The sequence below is a fragment of the Chiloscyllium plagiosum genome, unplaced genomic scaffold (genome assembly GCF_037043375.1).
Source record: "Chiloscyllium plagiosum isolate Xiang-an unplaced genomic scaffold, Cpla_swu_hap1 HiC_scaffold_16, whole genome shotgun sequence".
Classification (NCBI taxonomy): domain Eukaryota; kingdom Metazoa; phylum Chordata; class Chondrichthyes; order Orectolobiformes; family Hemiscylliidae; genus Chiloscyllium; species Chiloscyllium plagiosum.
The window spans coordinates 14,521,633-14,542,564 of NW_028270154.1; the positions used below are offsets into that span (position 1 = coordinate 14,521,633).

Below are 20,932 nucleotides of genomic sequence, written 5' to 3' on the forward strand. Positions count from 1 at the left end.
CCCCCATCACCCAGGGACAGGAAGAGGCCGTTCGGCCCCGTCACCCAGGGACAGGAGGAAGCCATTCAGCCCTGTCACCCAAGGACAGCAGGAGGCCGTTCGGCCCTGTCACCCAGGGACAGGAGGAGGCCGTTCGGATCCATCACCCAGGGACAGGAGGAGGCCGTTCGGCCCTGTCACCCAGGGACAGGAAGAGGCCGTTCGCCCCCATCACCCAGGGACAGGAGGAGGCCGTTCGGCCCCGTCACCCAGGGACAGGAGGAGGCCGTTCGGCCCCGTCACCCAGGGACAGGAAACGGCCATTCAGCTCAATCACCCAGGGACAGCAGGAGGCCATTTGGCCCCGTCACCCAGGTACAGGAAGAGGCCGTTCGGCCCCGTCACCCAGGGACAGGAAACGGCCATTCAGCTCAATCACCCAGGGACAGCAGGAGGCCGTTTGGCCCCGTCACACAGGGACAGCTGGAGGCCATTCAGCCCCATCATCCAGGGACAGGAGGAGGCCGTTCGGCCCCGTCACCCAGGGACAGGAGGAGGCCATTCGGCCCCATCACACAGGGACAGCAGGAGGCCGTTCAGCCCCATCATCCAGGGACAGCAGGAGGCCGTTCGGCCCCGTCACCCAGGGACAGGAGGAGGCCGTTCGGCCCCGTCACCCAGGGACAGGAGGAAGCCATTCAGCCCTGTCACCCAAGGACAGCAGGAGGCCGTTCGGCCCTGTCACCCAGGGACAGGAGGAGGCCGTTCGGCCCCATCACCCAGGGACAGGAGGAGGCCGTTCGGCCCCGTCACCCAGGGACAGGAGGAGGCTGTTCGGCCCCGTCACCCAGGGACAGCAGGAGGCCGTTCGGCTCCGTCACCCAGAGACAGGAGGAGGCCGTTCAGCTCCATCACCCAGGGACAGCAGGAGGCTGTTCGGCCCCGTCACCCAGGGACAGCAGGAGGCCGTTCGGCCCCGTCACCCAGAGACAGGAGGAGGCCGTTCAGCTCCATCACCCAGGGACAGCAGGAGGCTGTTCGGCCCCGTCACCCAGGGACAGCAGGAGGCCATTCAGCTCCATCACCCAGAGACAGCAGGAGGCTGTTCGGCCCCGTCACCCATGGACAGCAGGAGGCCGTTCAGCTCCATCACCCAGGGACAGCAGGAGGCCGTTCGGCCCCGTCACCCAGGGACAGGAAGAGGCTGTTCGGCCCTATCACACAGGGACAGCAGGAGGCCATTCAGCTCCATCACCCAGGGACAGGAGGAGGCCATTCAGCTCTGTCACCCAGGGACAGCAGAAGGCCATTCGGCCCCGTCACCCAGGGACAGGAAGAGGCTGTTCGGCCCCGTCACCCAGAGACAGGAGGAGGCCATTCAGCCCCGTCACCCAGGGACAGCAGGAGGCTGTTTGGCCCCATCACACAGGGACAGCAGGAGGCCGTTCGGCCCCGTCACCCAGGGACAGGAGGAGGCCATTCAGCCCCATCACCCAGGGACAGCAGGAGGCTGTTTGGCCCCATCACACAGGGACAGCAGGAGGCTGTTTGGCCCCATCACACAGGGACAGCAGGAGGCCGTTCGGCCCCGTCACCCAGGAATAGCAGGAGGCCATTTGGCCCCGTCACTCAGGAATAGCAGGAGGCCATTCAGCTCTGTCACCCAGGGACAGGAGGAGCCCGTTCGGCCCTGTCACCCATTGATAGCAGGAGGCCTTTCGGCCCCATCATCCAGGAATAGCAGGAGGCCATTCGGCCCCGTCACCCAGGGACAGGAGGCAGCCGTTCGGCCCCGTCATCCAGGTATAGCAGGAGGCCAGTTAGACCTCTCTGAGCTGATACAGAGGTACAAGATGAGGCCATTCAGTCCATCAGACCTGTCATACACATGAGGCGGTTCACTGCAGCAGTACTCCTGCCCAGTCTCGTGTAAATGGGGATAACGTCCCCTCAGGCTCCTTGGGCCGAACAGATGTGTCCCAACCTCCCCAGGACCTGTCATCCCCTACCCCAATACTCTGACCCAAATCCAGGATCCAATGCTGCGGGCCTCGCTCACTCCTGAAGTAGGTGAGAGCGAGCAGCTCTGATTGGCCAATAATTCTCAGGCCATCCCATCCTTGAGGGGTGGGATTTGCCCCTCCGTGGGACGGCCCATGTTCCCCTCAACAGATGCCCCACCCTCCCGACTAACTACAACCCTACTCCACCCCATCCTGCCAACCCAGTGAGGGGTCGGTATGTTTGGGACAGGATGGGGATTGTGGGGCTGTCACTCAGCGGGGAGTGTGAGACCACAAAATAAAGGATGGCCATTCAGCCCATCGGGTCTGTTCCACCAGTCTTTCACATTATGATGTGTGCAATCCCAGGTGAGGATCAGGATCAGGGAGGAAAGGGGTGGTCTGAGAAGGAGAGAAGATTGGGATGGAGCAAAATGAATCCAAAAGATTTAGAAAAATGGTACTGAATCTCTGAGGTTTCTCGATGAGGTGACTCACTCTGAGTCTTCAATCGTTCCAGGGCTGCCCAGTTCCTGAGGAAAATGGCTGACCCCCAATCCATCCAGGAATCTCAGAACCTTTCCATGTTCTTGGCAAATCACAACAGAATAACCCAGGTAACGTTGGGGGGCTGCGGGGATGGGAATGGGAATGGGAATGGGGATGGGGAAGGGGAAGGAGTTGTTGTCGTCTCAGGCAGATCAGGGGATGAGGAGAAAATGAGGACTGCAGGTGCTGGAGAGTCAGAGTGAAGAGTGCAGCGCTGGAAAAGCACAGCAGGTCAGGCAGCATCCGAGGAGCAGGAGAGTCGAGGTTTTGAGCATAAGCTCTTTGTCAGGAATTTTTAGATGAGGGGATGATCCATTTTGGAAGAACGTGGTGAGAAATTCCAGAGTTAGGTTTCAAAAAAAAAACACATTGGGACTCACACCAGGATCAGTCCAGCCTGAGCTGTGAACAAACGCAACGGGTAGTGTCTAGAATGAAAATGGAAAATGCTGGAGAACCTCAGCTGACAGAGAGAGAAGTATTGAGTAAATGTTTAGTCTCATACAATGATCCTTTGGAGCTGAAGAACAACACCTTGCGTTCAGTCTGACGATTTTTTGTTTAGCTTTTACAGGCACACCCAAGATTAACTGCAGTGAGTGTGTGTGCGCTGGGGATGGGAGAGGGTGGAAGGCCAGGGGACTTGGACAGAGGGGTACCTGGGTGGGGACCGCTCACAGCACAATGCTTGGAGACTCGGTTGATCGCTTCTTGATGGAGCTTAGGGTGGCACGGTGGCTCAGTGGTTAGCACAGCTGCCTCACAGCGCCAGGGACCCGGGTTTGATTCCAGCCTCAGGTAACTGTGTGGAATTTGCACGTTCTCCCCATGTCTGTGTGGGTTTCCCCTGGGTGCTCTGGTTTTGTCCCACAATCCAAAGGTCTGCAGTTCAGGGTGGATTGGCCATGTGAAATGTAGGGTTACAGGGATAGGGTAAGGGGTGGCTCTGGGTGAGATGTTTTTTAAGGGGCCGAATGGCCTGCTTCCACACTGTAGGGATGCTATGATGACTCTGTATTTCAGTGCCTGCACCAGCAGCTGGAGGTGATCCCTGGTTATGAGGAACTCCTGGCTGATATCGTCAATATCTGCGTCGATTACTACGAGAATCGAATGTACCTGACCCCCAGCGAGAAACACATGCTGCTGAAGGTAATGGCTCATTATCGCGTGGAACATGACCCAGGTGGCTCTGCAGAAACCCAGTGTGTAGGATGTGTGAAATCATCTGTGTTAGACACGCGTCTGCATTCTCCTCTTCCCATCATCTCCAACTTCCGACATCCGATTAATCTCAGTAAATACGGAGCGACTGAAGGGTCAGCCCAGGTCATGAGGAGATTGAATAACTCTGGGAGACTTTTGCAGGATTGTGTGGAAAGAGTAGAGGGAGTGGGACTAATTGGATAGTTCTGCAGGAGTGCCAGCACAGGTCCGATGGGCAGAGCGGTTTCCTATGTCGTGCCATTCCATGAGCTTTGTGGATTGAATCTTTGGTCTTCATTCGGGGATTACACTGAAAGGAAACACTGCAAAGGTAGGGCAGAGGATTGTGATCATGGAGAAACCAGGAAAAGATTGGTTAATAACAAGGCAGGCTGGAAATAGAGAGTGACAGAAAATAACCAATAAATATAAAAACACAAAGTACGTAGTTCTGTAAGTATATGAAAGGGAAAGGAAGCAATAAGGTGAGTATTGGTCCCTTACAAGGTGGATGAGACTTGCCATGGGTGACTGACTGTGTGGAGTTTGCACATTCTCCCTGTGTCTGCGTGGGTTTCCTCCGGGTGCTCCGGTTTCCTCCCACAGCCCAAAGGTGTGCAGGTCAGGGTGGATTGGCCACGAGAAATGTAGGGTTACAGGGATAGGGAATAGGAATAGCACGGTGAGCGGCACGGTGGCACAGTGGTTAGCACTGCTGCCTCACAGCGCCAGAGACCCGGGTTCAATTCCCGACTCAGGCGACTGACTGTGTGGAGTTTGCACATTCTCCCCGTGTCTGCGTGGGTTTCCTCCGGGTGCTCCGGTTTCCTCCCACACTCCAAAAATGTGCAGGTTAGGTGAATTGGCCACACGAAATTGCCTGTAGTGTTAGGTGCAGGGGTAAATGTAGGGGTATGGGTGGGTTGCGCTTCGGCGGGGCGGTGTGGACTTGTTGGGCCGAAGGGCCTGTTTCCACACTGTAATGTAATCTAATCTAATCTAATCTAATAGCAAAAAGATACAGGGATAGGAAAGACACTTGGAACTAATGTTTTGTATGTGTCTTCACAGTAGAAGGTTTCTCAAAAACAATCCCTAAGCTTAGAGAAAAGAGTCAGGAAATAGGGAGGGAGGAACTTAAAGCTGTCTGAGAGGATTTGGAACGAGGGGATCACTGTTTAAAAATCAGGGAGCACCCACTTAAAATAGAGGAGGTGACCTTTTCTGAGTCAGACTTTCTTGAATTTTTGGAACTCTCTTCTCTTGAAGCAGACTCCTTGAATATTTTCAGGCAGAGGTAGGTAAGTTATTCGTAAATGAGAGTGTGAAAGTCATAGCGGGTGGGCAGGAAGTTGGATGAGGCCATAATTGGATCAGGAGGGATCTTATCGAATGGTAAAGCAGGCGAGAGGGGCTGAATAGCCTGCACCTCCTCCCGGTTCACATGTCCATACAATCACTCGAGATAAAGGACTGGAAGATGGAATGGGAGAAAGTGAGGACTGCAGATGCTGGGGATCAGAGTCGAGAGTGTGGTGCTGGAAAAGCACAGCAAGTCAGGCAGCATCCTGAGCAGGAGAATCGAGTGATTGTCTCATTTCTGATGATGGAGAGATTCATTAATGAAAGTTGATGATGGGTAGACCAAGGACACTAGACTGAGAAACTAGAACTCTTATGCAGTGACAGTGTCCCCATCTCTGAGCCAGAAGGCAAGGGTTCAAGAACCACCTGTAATAACATTTCTGAACAGGTTGATTTTAGAAAATATCTACCCTGAGGATCCTCCTGCAGAGATGTCTGGAACTGAGATGACTGACCTCCAATAAGGTAAAAACAATGACTGCAGATGCTGGAAACCAGATTCTGGATTAGTGGTGCTGGAAGAGCACAGCAGTTCAGGCAGCATCCAAGGAGCTTCGAAATCAACGTTTCGGGCAAAAGCCCTTCATCAGGAATAAAGGCAGAGAGCCTGAAGCGTGGAGAGATAAGCTAGAGGAGGGTGGGGGTGGGGATAGAGTAGCATAGAGTATCTGGGAGTTGCAGGCTTTAGGCTCTCTGCCTTTATTCCTGATGAAGGGCTTTTGCCCGAAACGTCGATTTCGAAGTTTTTCGGATACTGCCTGAATTGCTGACCTCCAATAATCCCAACCATGTTCATTTACTCCGGGTGTGACTCCAACCAGCAGCAAGTTTGTCCCTGATACTCATTGATTCCGGTTTTCTGGATCCCCTTGATGTCACAGTGGGTCAATTGTAGCATCGATGGCCACTCTTACCTCACTTCTAGAATTCAGCTCGTCTCTGGATATTTAAACTAAGGTTGTAACGAGGTCAGGAGCTGATGGAACCCAAACTGGACAACAGTGAGCAGGTTATTCTGACGCAAGTGCAGCTTAATGGCAGTGTGAATGACACTTTCCATCTCTACTATGGGTTGGTATTCGTGAAACTTTCTTCTCTGTTAACAGGTGATGGGCTTCGGACTGTATCTGATGGATGGAAATGTGAGCAATATCTACAAACTGGACACCAAGAAACGGATAAACCTCAGTAAAATCGACAAGTTCTTCCGGGTAAAAAGACTGTTGACCCTTGACCAGTGAGTTCATCTGTGTCCATTGAGCGAGGGAAAGCAGTAGCCATTTTTATTTTGTTTCTGTCAACTAGATAATCTCCTGCCGGAACAGAATTCCACTACCCAAATAGAGTCATAGAGACGTACAGCATGGAAACAGACCCTTCGGTCTAACCCGTCCGTGCCGACCAGTTATCCCAACGCAATCTAGTCCCACCTGCCAGCACTCGGCCCATATCCCTCCAAACCCTTCTTATTCATACACATCCAAATGCCTTTTAAATGTTGCAATTGTACCAGCCTCCACCACTTCCTCTGGCAGCTCATTCCATACACATACCACCCTCTGCATGAAAAAGTTGCCTCTTAAGTCTCTTTTATATCTTTCCCCACTCACCCTAAACCTATGCTCTCTAGTTTTGGACTCTCCTATCCATGCCCCTCATAATTTTGTATACCTCAATAAGGTCACCCCTCAGCCTCCGATGCTCCAGGGAAAACAGCCCCAGCCTGTTCAGCCTCTCCCTGTAGCTCAAATCCTCCAACCTTGGCAACATCGTTGTGAATCTTTTCTGAACCCTTTCAAGTTTCACAACATCTTTCCGATAGGAAGGAGACCAGAATTGCACGTAATATTCCAACAGCGGCCTAACCAATGTCCTGTACAGCTGCAATATGACCTCCCAACTCCTGTACTCAATACTCTGACTAATAAAGGAAAGCATACCAAACGCCTTCTTCACTATCCTATCTACCTGCGACTCCACTTTAGCTATGAACCTGCACTCCAAGGTCTCTTTGTTCAGCAACACTCCCTAGGACCTCTTCCATGAGAACAGAAGAGAAGCAGGAGGGAGGATATTCAGCCCTTTGAACCTGTTCCCCCCTTCAGTATAATCATTGACAACAGCTCTGTTTTTCAGTCTTTCTCTACATTGCTCTATTCCTGTAGAATTTAAAAATTGATCTATCCCAACTTAAACAGACTCGCTCATAGTGTCCACAATGAGCATTTTGTTTGTGAAGATTGAGTAAAATTTTCATTGTATTCTCTCTGAGAAAACACATGGTTCCTTCAGCATGGAGACCAAAACTATACAGACCTTACACAATAATGTTGAGACTTCTTTACTCAGACAATCATAACCTTTTGTAATAAAAGGATTCGCTTTCCTGATCGCTTGCTGTACCCAAATGTTAATTTTTTGTCATTCATGGAAGGGAACCGCCAAGTACCAACATTTCCCACTCTTTTGCCATGTTATAAAACACATTCTAGTTTTCTGATCAGAGCTCCCCACGTGATATTCCATTTCCCATCTTCTTGACCTCCGTAACTTCTCTGTAACTCCTATGCATCCTCTAATTTTGTGTCACCAGAAAACCTGGTAGCTCACACTTGGCTCTCCATCTGTGTTATTGGCACTGATTAGAATCAGATGAAGCCCTGGCACTAATCCTGCCAGACCCTCTGTCATTATTGTTTCACAATTCAAGAGTGAATGGTTCACCCCTATTCTTTGGTGAATAGACAGACTCAATCTGCAATCCACGTTGCTACACTTCCCCGATCTCAGGAGCACTAGTAATTGTTTGCTGGCCCTTTATCACACACTGTCTGAAACCTCAAATTCACTCACTTCCCCTTTTGAACATAGTAGTTACAACTTCAAACAGATTTAACATGTCGCTACTTAAAAAACTGTAAAACCCTTAGCAGCGTGCCCTGTTTTGGCTGTGAATTCTGGAAGAATTATAAATTGTGATTAATGCCTCCTCCTGTGTTCTCTTGCAGCAGCTGCAAGTGGTGCCGTTGTTCGGGGATATGCAGATAGAATTGGCCAGATACATTAAGACCAGTGCTCACTATGAGGAGAACAAATCCAAGTGAGTGCGAGCCGTAATGTAACCTGGGCCAGTCGCAGTCTGGAGCTGTAAACGTTTGGCAGGAGGACTCTGAGAGGAGGAAGGCAGGTCCAAGGAATGCTGAGCTTGAGCTCCCAGACCTTCTCACCTAATTCCGTACTTTCCTGGTGGGAAGTTGCTAGGAGCTCAGCTGCATTCTGATTGTGACTGCCTCCCTTGTCTGTCCTGACTGGGAGACGTTGGAAGGAGGTTCTATTGAGATAACCAGGTGGGTTATTGCGGCCCACTGAGAATTGGCGGGTTCGGACACAAACTCTCCCTCATTTATTACATGGTGGGTTCACATGAGGAAAGGCTCTTGAGCCTCGATCATCCCAGTGCTGAGGAATAACTGCACTGTCAGAGGGTCAGTGCTGAGGAATAACTGCACTGTCAGAGGGTCAGTGCTGAGGAATAACTGCACTGTCAGAGGGTCAGTGCTGAGGAATAACTGCACTGTCAGAGGGTCAGTGCTGAGGAATAACTGCACTGTCAGAGGGTCAGTGCTGAGGAATAACTGCACTGTCAGAGGGTCAGTGCTGAGGAATAACTGCACTGTCGGGGAGTCAGTGCTGAGGAATAACTGCACTGTCGGGGAGTCAGTGCTGAGGAATAACTGCACTGTCGGGGAGTCAGTGCTGAGTGGGTGCTGTACTGTCAGAGGGTCAGGACTGAGGAAGTGCCGCACTGTCGGGGAGTCAGTGCTGAGGGAGTGCTGCACTGTCAGGAATCAATACTGAGGGAGCGCTGCATTGTCAGAGTCTGAGTTCTTGGTTCACAGATGAGATGCTAAGCTGAATCGAAAAGTGTTGCGCTGGAAAAGCACAGCAAGTCAGATACATCCGAGGAGCAGGAGAGTCGACACTTCGGGCATAGTCGCATGAATGGCTTATGCCTGAAATGTTGATCTCCTGCTCCTCAGATGCTGCCTGACCTGCTGTGCTTTTCCAGTGCAACACTTTTTGACTCTGACTCACCAGCATCTGCCGTCCTCACTTTCTCTTAGATGATAAGCTGACTCAGTTAGACATAATAACATCATGACAAAGGGAGCAGAAGAGTTTACTCTCTCATCCTGCGTCAGCATTTCTCCCTCAACTAATAGCACCTATGAGGCCATATATCTGGTCAGTTCTCCTGGCTGTTTGAGAGTTTGCTGTGTTAACAATGACTGTTGTGTTTCCTGCATGAAGGTAATGACAATGCTTCAATAAATGTTTCATTGTATGGGAAACACTTTAGAACATCCTAGATTGTGAAAGTTGCTATGTAAATACTGCTTCTCCTTTTGACACTACTCACTCCCAGGGCTCTCACCAGCTGCGTTGGAAGTGATTCCCAGTTCCCTGGCCTCACTAATGCTTCGTTCTGTTCGAATTCCCTTTTTGCAACATCCCCTGTCTTTGGGAAGGGTCAGTGTTGGCTTCTCTCCAGCTCCTGCAGTTCCCTGTGTTTGTCTCTTTGCCCTCAGCTTTTCCTGCTCACTAACACCACGCTAACCAGATGCTGCAGGACTTGGGTGGAGTTGTCACGATGTGAATAGGAAAACCACCTTCTTAACAATGATTTGTTAATCTAGACTGAGTGTCTTATTGGATGAAATATTAACACAGCAAAACTATTGTGGAAATGTTCTCAAAATTCGCATCATCTGAAAACACAGAATGAAATAAAATCCCTCGCAACATTATAGAGTCAGAGAGATGTACAGGACGGAAACAGTCCAACCAGTCCATGCCAACCAGATATCCTAACCTAATCTAGTCCCACCTGCCAACACCTAGCCCCTATCCCTCTAAACCCTTCCTATTCATGTACCCATCCAAATGCCTTTTACATGTTGTAATTGTACCAGCCTCCACCACTTCCTCTGGCAGCTCATTCCATACACACAGCACCCTCTGTGTGGAAAAGGTTTCCCTTTAGGTCTTTTTAAAATTTTTCCCCTCTCACCTTAAACCTATGCCCTCTAGTTCTGGACTCCCCCATGCCAGGGAAAAGACTTTGTCTATTTACCCTATCCATGCCCTTGATGATTTTATAAACCACTAAAAGGTCACCCCTCAGCCTTCGACGCACCAGGGAAAACAGTCCCAGCCTCTCCCTATATCTTAAATCCTCCAACCCTGGCAACATCCTTGTAAATCTTTTCTGAACCCTTTCAAGTTTTACAACATTGTTCCGAAAGGAAGGAGACTAGAATTGCTCGCAATATTCCAAAAGGAATCCCACATGATTTGTTTAACCTCTTCCCACAGCCTGTGTATACTCTTGCCTTCCGTCGACTGTATCGATTTAACCATTCACTGACCATAAGGGGCAGAAGTAGGCCATTCAGCCCATCCAGTCTGCTCCATCATTCAACGAGATCATGGCTGATCTAATAATCCTCCACTCCACTTTGCTGCCTTATCCCCATGACCCTTCATTGCCTGACTGATTAAAAATCTGTCTGTCTCCACCTTGAATACGCTCAGTGTCCCAACCTCGACAGCCTTCGGCAGTGACCTATTCCATGGATATACTCCCCTCAGTAGAAATTCATCCTTCTCTGCATCTAAAATGCTCGACCCCTCATTCTGAGATTGTGCCCTCTGTTTGAATTTAATTAGAATTCGGAACATTGAATTCAATAACGAATGTTGCAATAATAGTCATGAACTTCCTTCAGTAATGGTCTTTGATTAGAAAGTCGGGGTAAGTTGTTCTTCATGTCACACGTAGGCATTAGATTTATAGATTAGATTAGATTAGATTATAGATTATAGATTTATAGATTACATTACAGTGTGGAAACAGGCCTTTCGGCCCAACAAGTCCACACCGACCCGCCGAAGCGCAACCCACCGATACCCCTACATTTACCCCTTACCTAACACTACGGGCAATTTAGCATGGCCAATTCACCTGACCTGCACATCTTTGGATTGTGGGAGGAAACCGGAGCACCCGGAGGAAACCCACACAGACACAGGGAGAACGTGCAAACTCCACGCAGTCAGTCGCCTGAGGCGGGAATTGAACCCGGGTCTCCAGCGCCGTGAGGCAGCAGTGCTAACCACTGTGCCACCGTGCCGCCAAAATGCATTGAAATTGCATTGTGTGAAATGTATCCGATGGTGAACTGTTCCATATTACAGTGGATTCTCTCCTATTTAATGGTTTGTCTCAGGCCCTTATACAGTTGTGGGCGGCATGGTGGCACAGTGGTTAGCACTGCTGCCTCACAGCGCCAGAGACCCGGGTTCAATTCCCGCCTCAGGCGACTGACTGTGTGGAGTTTGCACATTCTCCCCGTGTCTGCATGGGTTTCCTCCGGGTGCTCCGGTTTCCTCCCACAGTCCAAAGATGTGCAGGTCAGGTGAATTGGCCATGCTAAATTGCCCGTAGTGTTAGGTAAGGGGTAAATGTAGGGGTATGGGTGGGTTGCGCTTCGGCAGGGCGGTGTGGACTTGTTGGGCCGAAGGGCCTGTTTCCACACTGTAAGTAATCTAATCTAAAAAAAAAAGTTCACAAGGTGTCCCCAAATCAATGATGAAAGCCTGAGGGAGCCTGGACGTCCCAGTTCAGTGATTCACGTGCAGGTCTGCAGAGAGAGATAATAATGTTGTGATTCCCTTGAGATATGTTTCTCAAACCATTTTCCCCACCTCCAGCTCATGATCACCAGTATCACCAGTCTGGATCCAAACCAGTGGGGAGCTGGAAACCCAGACACCTTTCTTTGTGAATAGAGTTTATTGACTACTCAGTCTTACAGCCCAGCTCCTCCTCCTTTTATTTTTTTTTTAAATTTTTTCTATTTTAGAAATTTCCTGTTTTTTTTTACCTCCTAACAGCAGTAGTGCTTATTTTCCCCCAGTATCCATGCCGCATAACACTCTGGTTTTTTTTTCTTTTTTTTATGTGTGTGCAGGTGTGAGACACAGTGAGAGACACAAAGTGCGCGAATCTTTATTCAATTTCCACCACCAGGAAGATAGGAAAAATACCCAAGTGGCCAGTGACAAGCAGTGCCCTTCACATCAAAGGGCAGTGCTGTGTGATCAAACAGTGAAGGGGAGGGTAGGGACTAAATCAAAATAGAGTTGGAGGGAGAAATAATGCACTCCACTCCCTGCGGCGCCCACCCCTCCCTGAACAACTCCAGGGTGTTGGTGGACACCGCATGCTCCTTCTCCAAGGACACCCGGGCTCTTTAGTTAATCCATTAACCCCATTACCGACTCAATTACTTGCTACATGAATAACCAAGCACAATTCCCACCCTCTCGACCTCCCTCTTGCAATCCCCTCTTCCTCCTAGTCTGCCATTGAGGTAGCCATTTCTTTACTTCCCATTTCTACAGTCTCGGGGAGCTGGTAAAGTAGTTACATCACTAGATTGGTAATCCAGCGGCCTAGGCCTCTGTTCTGGTTCATTGCAGCTGATAGGATTTCAATTAATTTATAACATCAAAGCCCAAAACCCGTCTCAGTCGTGGCGACTGTGAAATTATTGGCAATTGTCATCAAAAGCCACCTGGTTCAATCACGTCCCTCAGATGAAGGAAATCTGCTGCCCTTACCCAGTCTGTCCTTCATGTGTCTCCAGACCTACAGCAACATGGTTGACTCTGAATTGTTCTCTGAATTGGCCTAGGGAGCCAGTCATAGAGACGTACAGCACGGAAACAGACCCTTCGGTCCAACTCGTCCGTGCCGACCAGATATCCCAACCCAATCAAGTCCCACCTGCCAGCACCCGGCCCATATCCCTCCAAACCCTTCCTATTCATACAGGATGGGCAAAAATGTTGGACTTACCAGTGACACCCACATTCACAAGAAAGACAAAAATCATCCTCCCTTCAGATCAAGCCATTCTTCTTCCTGCTATTTTATTCAGAGTGTACCCCTCTTAAAAAGCAGGGATTTTATTGCGGAGGGCAGTCTACAAGTGTTCAACCTGAAGGATATGGAGGCTTTGGAGAGGATGCAGATGAGGTTTACCGGGGTGCTGCCTGGATTGGCGGGTATGAGCAAGAAGGAGAGGCTAGAAAAACTCGGGTTGTTTTCTCTGGAACAGTGGAGGCTGAGGGGAGATTTGATACAAGTCTGTAAAAATATGAGACGCACAGGTATAGGGTTGACAGGAAGAACCTTTTTCCCAGAGTTGAAATGCCTTTAATATTAGAGGGCATGTACTTAAGGTGAGAGGGAATGTGCAAAGGAGATGTTACACAGCGAGCAGTAGGAATGTGAAACGTGCTGCAAGGGGTGAGGGTCGAGGGGCATTTAGGGACTTTTCAATTAGCACATGAATATGCAAGGAAAGGAGGGATATAGACCAAGGGCAGGCAGAAGGGATTAGTTTAATCTTACGACATGTTTGGCACAACGTCGAAGGGTCTGTTCCTGTGCTGCACTGTTCTATGTTGCTGGGAATGTAGGATTCTCTCTGCCTGACCTTCCTGCCTGATGTGTTTCCTGCTCAATAGCCTCCAGCAACTGAGACAAACAGCAAAGAACCAACCGTCTGGAACCAGTTCCCAATCAGCACTTGGTAAAAGAAGGGTTAATAATCTTGAGTGTGACTTGTGGGTTTGCAGCTATCCCATTTGAAGACAGACTTGGGACATTGTGTCCAAGTATTTGTTTGTTAAGTTCCGATTTGAGTTCTGTTTCAAATCATTTGGAATGGTTAGAAATTTGTTGTAAAAAGGAGCGAGTGCTGTCATTCAGTGAAATACCACAGATTTCATTTCCTATTGGAAAAGCTGTCTCGCTGTACGTCAGAGCCGTGACCCAGTGCAATTTCACTTACACTGTTGAAAATCGGTTGAAGATCAAAGTAAGCGTTTCTGAAGCTCGATTGAAGGGCGACTTATTTAAAATTAAAATTGAGAAACTGCGCTGAACCTCATGATATCATCACTGGCCCAATACTCCAGAGACCCAGGTCATGTTCTGGGGACACAGGTTCGAACCCCGCCATGGCAGATACTGGAATTTGAATTCCGTAAATATCCAGAAGGAAGAGTCTAATGATGACCATGAGTCAATTGTCAGGAAAACCCATCTGTTTCACTCATCTCCTTTAGGAAAGGAAATTGCCATCCTTACCTGGTCTGGCCTACATGTGAGTCCAGACTCACAGCAATGTGGTTGACTCTTAACAGTTCTCTGGGCAATTAGGGATGGGGCAATAAATACTGGTCTAGCCAGTGATGCCCTTATCCTGTGAATGAATGTAAAGAACTTAATTCCTCTGCTGCTGAAAGCCTAATTCAAGCTTTTGTTACCTCGAATCCCAGTCATTCCACCACACTCCCGGCTGGTCTCCCACCTTCAGTGCTCTGGATACTCAAGGCTATCCAAACCTCTAACTTTCCCGCAAGTCCAGTTCCCCGTCATTCCCCACCCTCACTCTGAGTTCATTGACCTACATTGGGCGTTGTTGATGTTAAAGTCCTCGGCCTTGTTTCCAAATCCCTCTGCAGCCTCCTCTCTTCCTGTCACTAGAATCGAACCCACCGTTGTGGTCCTCTGAAATCAGGTCCTGCCCATTGGCCTCGCAGTCAGGACATGGTCCAGAGTCGTTTTTTTTAATATTCATTTTGAGGGATGTGGACAACGCTGGCTGGGCCAGCATTTATTGCCCGTCCCTAGTTCTTAAGATATATGGGCAAAGTTAGGCCATTCGGCCCATCGAGTCTGCTCCACCATTCAATCATGGCTCACCCCATAACCCTTCAACCCATTACCAGTTAAAAATCTGACTAACTCCTTACATTTACTCACTGTCCCAGCATCCACTGCACTTGGGGGTAGCGAATTCCACAGATTCACAACCCTTTGGGAGAAATAGTTTCTCCTCAACTCTGTTTTAAATTTGCTCCCCCTTACCCTAAGACTGTGACCTCTCATCTCAGAATACCCCACAAGAGGAAGCATCCATTCCACGTCTATTTTATCCACACCTTTTATCATCCTGAATCACCTAGTTGCCCTTGAGAAAATGGGGGTGAGCTGCCATCTTTGAAAGGCTTTTGTCTTAAATGTTGATTCTCCTGCTCCTCGGATGCTGCCTGACCTGCTGTGTTTTTCCAGCGCTCTCGACTCTGATCTCCAGCATCTGCAGTCCTCACTTTCGCCATGCCTTCTTGAACCACTGCAGACTACGGGCTGTGGGTTGACCCACAATGCCCTTTGGGAGGGAATTCCAGGTACACCCCACCCCCCGCTCTATCTCTCTCTCTCTCCCACGCGGTTTGCGTCTAACCCTCTGTGTGTCTCTCTGCAGGTGGACGTGTACACAGAGTAGTAGCAGCCCCCAGTATAATATCTGTGAGCAGATGGTGCAGATCCGGGATGACCACATTCGTTTCATCTCTGAGCTCGCGCGCTACAGTAACAGCGAGGTGGGTGCCCAACAGGAACAGGCGACTGTCGATTCCTGTCACCGCGTCCTTTCGTGAGGCAGCTCGGCCCGTTATGCTGTTGATGGAGCTGCCCAGGTAGTCCTGTTCCTCCCTGCTCTTTCCCCACCAACCTCGCACCTTTCTAACATGGAGTCTGTGGGCCGAATGGCTTCCTCCTGTGTGATCTCCGAGCACCTTTTCTGCTGTGTGTATTCAACTAGTTCTGTATCGAATGACACTGTTTTAAATCTCCGTCCACACAGTGGGTGCCAGATCTCAGCCCAAACCATAATGGAAAATAAATGCTGTTGATGATCTTAAATCCCCTGTTACTGACCTTCCTGGAATGGTGATTTTAACCCTTTAATACCTCTTAGACCAGACAAGTGTCGGGTTTCTTTGTTTCAACATTGATTCATTCACGGGAGCCGTGCATGTCAAAATATATTGCATAGCTCAAAGCTTTAAGACACAAACAAAGGTTTGACACACTTTGAGAGATAGCAGACTTCGAATTAACTCTTCCTCCAGATAATTTCCAATCAAAAGGCTAAACATTCACTCACCCACTGTGTTTTGTTTATATTCCAAGTTAGTACGCATGATTATATTATTCAATCATTTTCAGACTAATACACATGATATCCAACCATGTTCACATTTTCCAGTTGTTAGTATGAATAAGTTGTCTGCTAGAACACGTGTTTTGTCAACACTAATTCACTGTAACACGATTGAACAATAAGGGACGAACCTTTAAAACGTGTGTTGCCTGTACCACGATAATATCTTGCTGTTTTGAAAGCAAGATTTTTCTATAATGTAGGGTTGCACCAGAACGCAATGGTTGCATTGTAGAAGAACTGCCTGTATTTTTGATTACAGAAAACCATATTGTCTGTTTTCCCTTTCACCCTTCGTTATTGTCTGTCAACACAGCCGTTTAATCAGCTGGCCCCCTGTCTGCTCTGAAGTGAACTTTCTCCTGTCACTGTACCCAGGCCATCATCCCTGGGCTATTCCCTGAAATCTTGCCTTCTTTCCCAAAGTGTTGAGGCAGCATTTGGTTCCAGTTGAAGCAAAGCCGGTGGTATATTAAGGATTTCCTTCGCTGGGAGACAAGGGTGGCACGGTGGCTCAGTGGTTAGCACTGCTGTCTCACAGCACCGGGGACCCTCGGGTGACTGTCTGTGTGGAGTTTGCACGTTCTCACCGTGTCTGCGTGGGTTTCCCCTGGGTGCTCTTGGTTCCACCCCACAGTCCAAAGATGGGTCGGTTCGGTGCATTGGCCATGCTAAATGCAAGATTACGGGGATAGCATGGAATGCTCATTGGAGATTCAATGGGCTGAAGAGCCTCCTTTCCACACTTGAAGGATTCTAAAAGATTTGCATTCAGCACTTTCACCTGAGCTGATGTGGAAGTCCTGGGAGTGGGATGGGAGGGAGGTGCAGTTCTCTCGACCCCACCCTGGCTCCCTGCTCTGGACTGACCCCGGAATCTTCCTGTGCAGGTTGTGACAGGATCAGGATTGGACAGCCAGAAGTCAGATGAAGAATACCGAGAGCTGTTTGACTTGGCATTGCGAGGCCTTCAGCTCCTCTCGAAGTGGAGTACTCACGTCATGGAAGTGGTGAGAGCTAAACAATGACATCATGTGCATTCGGGGGAGGGGGGGTGATGGCCTGGTGGTATCACTGATGTGCTGTTAATCCTGAAACCCTGATAATGTTCTGGAGACTAGGGTTTGGATTCCACCGCGGAAGATGGTGGAATTTTGAATTCAGTAAAAACAATCTGGAATTAATGACAACCATGAGCCCATTGCTGATTGTTGGAAAAACCCATGTGGTTCACTAATGCCCTTGAGGGAAGGAAATTGCCATCCTTACCTGGTCTGGCTGACATGTGACTCCGGACCCAAAGCAATGTGATTGACCCTTAAACTGCCCTCTGGACAATTAAGGATGAGCAAAGAGTACAGGCCTAGCCCACGATGACCTCATCTCCTGAGTGAAGTTTTAAAAACTTCAGTCAGTATCCAGAGATTTCCAGTCCATTCATGCAGCTGACCCATGCCCAACATCACTGGTACAAGTTGAAACTGTATTTTCCACCGAAACTACATCCTCTCCATATCCCTCACCCCCCGCTCCCTCACTCTCCTCTATCCCATCTTGTTATTTACCCATTCTCAGGTATGGAAGTATAGAAACTGGGAACAGGAGTAGGCCATTCGGTCCATCCAGCCTGCCCTGCTGTTCAGCATGACTGATCTCAATGTTTTCTCTCCAAAACCCCATGACGCCTCTAATATTGAACCATGTATCTATCTCCTCAAATATAGCCACTAACTTGCCATCCACAGTCTCCTATGGCACAGCATTCGACAGGGTGACCACCCTTTGAGTGAGGGAAGAAATGTTTCCTTATCACAGTCCGAAATGATCTACCCCGCACCCTGAGACTGTCCCCTGGTTCTAAACTTCCCACCCAGGGGAAACATCAACTCTGCATCTAGTCTGTCCAGCCCTATTAGAAATTTATATCTTTCAAAGAGACACTCTCTTATCCTTCTAAATGCAAGTGAATAAAGACCAATCTGTCCTCAGATTTCTGCTATCCCCAGTCTCAGTGTAGTGAACCTCCCTCTGTGATGAGTATATCCTTTCTTGGGAAGGGAGACCAAATCTGCATTGCATGCTCCATGTGTGACTTAACCAAGGCATTCTTACTCTTGAACTGAAATGGTCTTGCAATGGAGGCCAGTTGACCATTTGCCTTCCTAATTGTTTGCCGCACTGCGTGTGTCCCTGGTTCGGCCAGCAGTTTATTTTGCATTCCCAGGTCAGCTTGATTCTCGGGCCCAGAGACCTGCAGTGGTTCGAGGAGTTGGCCTCTGGTCCCGAGACTTTGGTGATGAAAGACCTGCTGATAATGTCCCAATCAGGAATGTGTGTGACCTGGAGATGTCACCCTAAGGTTAGCGGTTTTTTTTTGTTCTTTCCCGTGGCCCACACGGGAAAGGCCAGCATTTATTGCCCATTGCTAATTACCCTTGAACTGAGTGGTTTGTTGGCCATAGCAGAGGGCAGTTCACTGTCACCCACATTGCTGAGAGTGTGGAGACACATGTAGGCCAGACTGGGTAAGGATGGCAGATTTCCTTCATGAAAGGAATCAAATGAATTTCTTTCAACAATTGATGGTAGTTCTCACAATTGCCATCATTGGGAGTAGCTATAAATTCTGGATTTATTGATTTGCAGTTTGAGGCCCCGTCTGGAGGGCATAGGTCTAGGCCTCTGCATGAACTTCCAATGACATTCCCATTACATCAATCTTTGGAAATGACGGAACGCTGTTTCCCCAACACCGGGTGGTGTGAAATAAATATCGACCTCACCTGTGTACCCCCCACGGGGGAAGTTGGAGTGGAATGTCTACATTTAGATGCCTGTCTCTAACACATGTTCTGTTTTGAACAGTATTCCTGGAAGTTGGTTCATCCCACGGATAAATTCTGTAACAAGGATTGTCCGGGCACTGCCGAAGAGTATGAAAGGGCGACTCGCTATAACTACACGAGTGAGGAGAAATTTGCACTGGTTGAGGTAACTTGCAGTCACTGACAGGTTCCTCGGGATTGGCAGAAATCCAGCAGCTTCCCAACTCCTCATTTATAACTGAGACCTCAGCCCTGAGTCCGAGAGTGAAGCTTCCAACTCCCGTTCAGTAATTCCAGCACATTATCCAGGCTGACGTTCCCAGTGCAGTACCGAGGGGCACCACAGTGGGAGTGTCAGAGGCCCAGTACTGAGGGAATGTTGTACTGTCAGAGGGTCAGTACTGAGGGTGTGCTGCACTGTCAGAGGGTCAGTACTGAGGGTGTGCTGCACTGTCAGAGGGTCAGTACTGAGGGAGTGCCGCACTATCAGAGGGTCAGTACTGAAGGTGTGCCACACTGTCAGAGGGTCAGTACTGAGGGAGTGCTGCACTGTCAGAGGGTCAGTACTGAGGGAGTGCTGCACTGTCAGAGGGTCAGTGCTGAGGGAATGGTGCAGTGTCAGAGGGTCAGTTCTGAGGGAATGGTGCAGTGTCAGAGGGTCAGTACTGAGGGAGTGACGTGCTGTCAGAGAGTCAGTGCTGAGGGAGTGCTGCACTGTCAGAGGGTCAGTACTGAGGGAGTGTTGCACTGTCACAGGGTCATTACTGAGGGAATGTTGAGAGTGGTGGTTAGTGGATGGGTGAAATGAGACTGTGCAGTGATGTATTCGCCCTCACTGGTGATGAAGAGGTGTTCTCTCTCGCTCTCGTTTTCACTCTGTCTCTCACATTCAGCAGGGGGTGGGTGATGGAGGGAGAGGGTGCAGGATGAGGGGAATGCAGGGGTGCAGGCTCCCTCTGGTTTGGGACATTCACTGTACTATCTCATTGCTTTGCCCCTGCAGGTGATCGCAATGATTAAAGGGCTGCAGGTGCTGATGGGCCGTATGGAGAGCGTCTTTAACCAGGCCATCCGGAATACCATCTATGCAGCGCTGCAGGATTTTGCTCAGGTGACCCTGAGAGAGCCACTCCGACAGGCCACTCGCAAGAAGAAGAACGTCCTCATCAGGTGGAGGAGGGGTGGGCAGGCGGGCAGTGAGATTGTAGGGGAGGAGGGAGTGTAGGGGGTCAGTGGGTGTGGGAGGGGAGTGGGAATGGGAGCGTGGGGGAGGGGAATAGGAGTGTGAGGTGTGGGAGTGTGGGTGAGGGGGCATATCAGAGTGTGTGGGCAGGGGAGTGGAGTGTGTGGGCAGGGGAGTGGAGTGTGTGGGCAGGGGAGTGGAGTGTGTGGGCAGGGGAGTGGAGTGTGTGGGCAGGGGAATGTGAGTGTTGGGGAGGAGAATAGGAGTGTGAGGTGTGGGGGTGTGGGTGAGGGGGCATATCAGAGTGTGTGGGCAGGGGAGTGGAGTGTGTGGGAGAGGGGAATGGGTGTATAGGGTGTGGGGACAGAGAAGGGGAGTGTGGGGAGTGGAGAGTATGGGGGAGGGGAATGGGAGTATAGGGTGTGGGGGCAGAGAAGGAGAGTGGAGAGTGTGGGGGAGGGGAGTGGGAATTTGCAGAGTGGGAATGTACGGGGTGAGTGGGGAGTGTGTGTGTGGGGGGGGGTGCGGAGTGAGTGTGTGGGGGAGGGGAATGAGAGTGTGGAGGAGGGGAATGAGAGTGTGAGGGAGGGGAGAATGGGAGTGTGGGGGAGGGGAGAGTGTTGGGGAGGGGAGAGTGTGGGGAGGGGAGAGTGTGGGGAGTGAGAGGAAGGAAACGAG

The 20,932-nt window shown here is 49.7% G+C and overlaps 1 protein-coding gene across 7 annotated transcripts in view; it reads left to right on the forward strand.

The window, feature by feature from the left end:
- Positions 1-20,932, forward strand: part of cyfip2 (cytoplasmic FMR1 interacting protein 2) — a 123,425-nt gene that overhangs the window by 53,926 nt on the left and 48,567 nt on the right. For all 7 annotated transcript variants that reach the window (XM_087995145.1, XM_087995144.1, XM_087995143.1 and 4 more), the window contains exons 7-14: positions 2,503-2,599; positions 3,555-3,683; positions 6,209-6,313; positions 8,111-8,202; positions 15,506-15,623; positions 17,137-17,256; positions 19,112-19,237; positions 20,075-20,241. In XM_087995145.1, the coding sequence (XP_087851271.1) occupies positions 2,503-2,599; positions 3,555-3,683; positions 6,209-6,313; positions 8,111-8,202; positions 15,506-15,623; positions 17,137-17,256; positions 19,112-19,237; positions 20,075-20,241 (954 nt within the window). The remainder of the gene's footprint in view (positions 1-2,502; positions 2,600-3,554; positions 3,684-6,208; positions 6,314-8,110; positions 8,203-15,505; positions 15,624-17,136; positions 17,257-19,111; positions 19,238-20,074; positions 20,242-20,932) is intronic.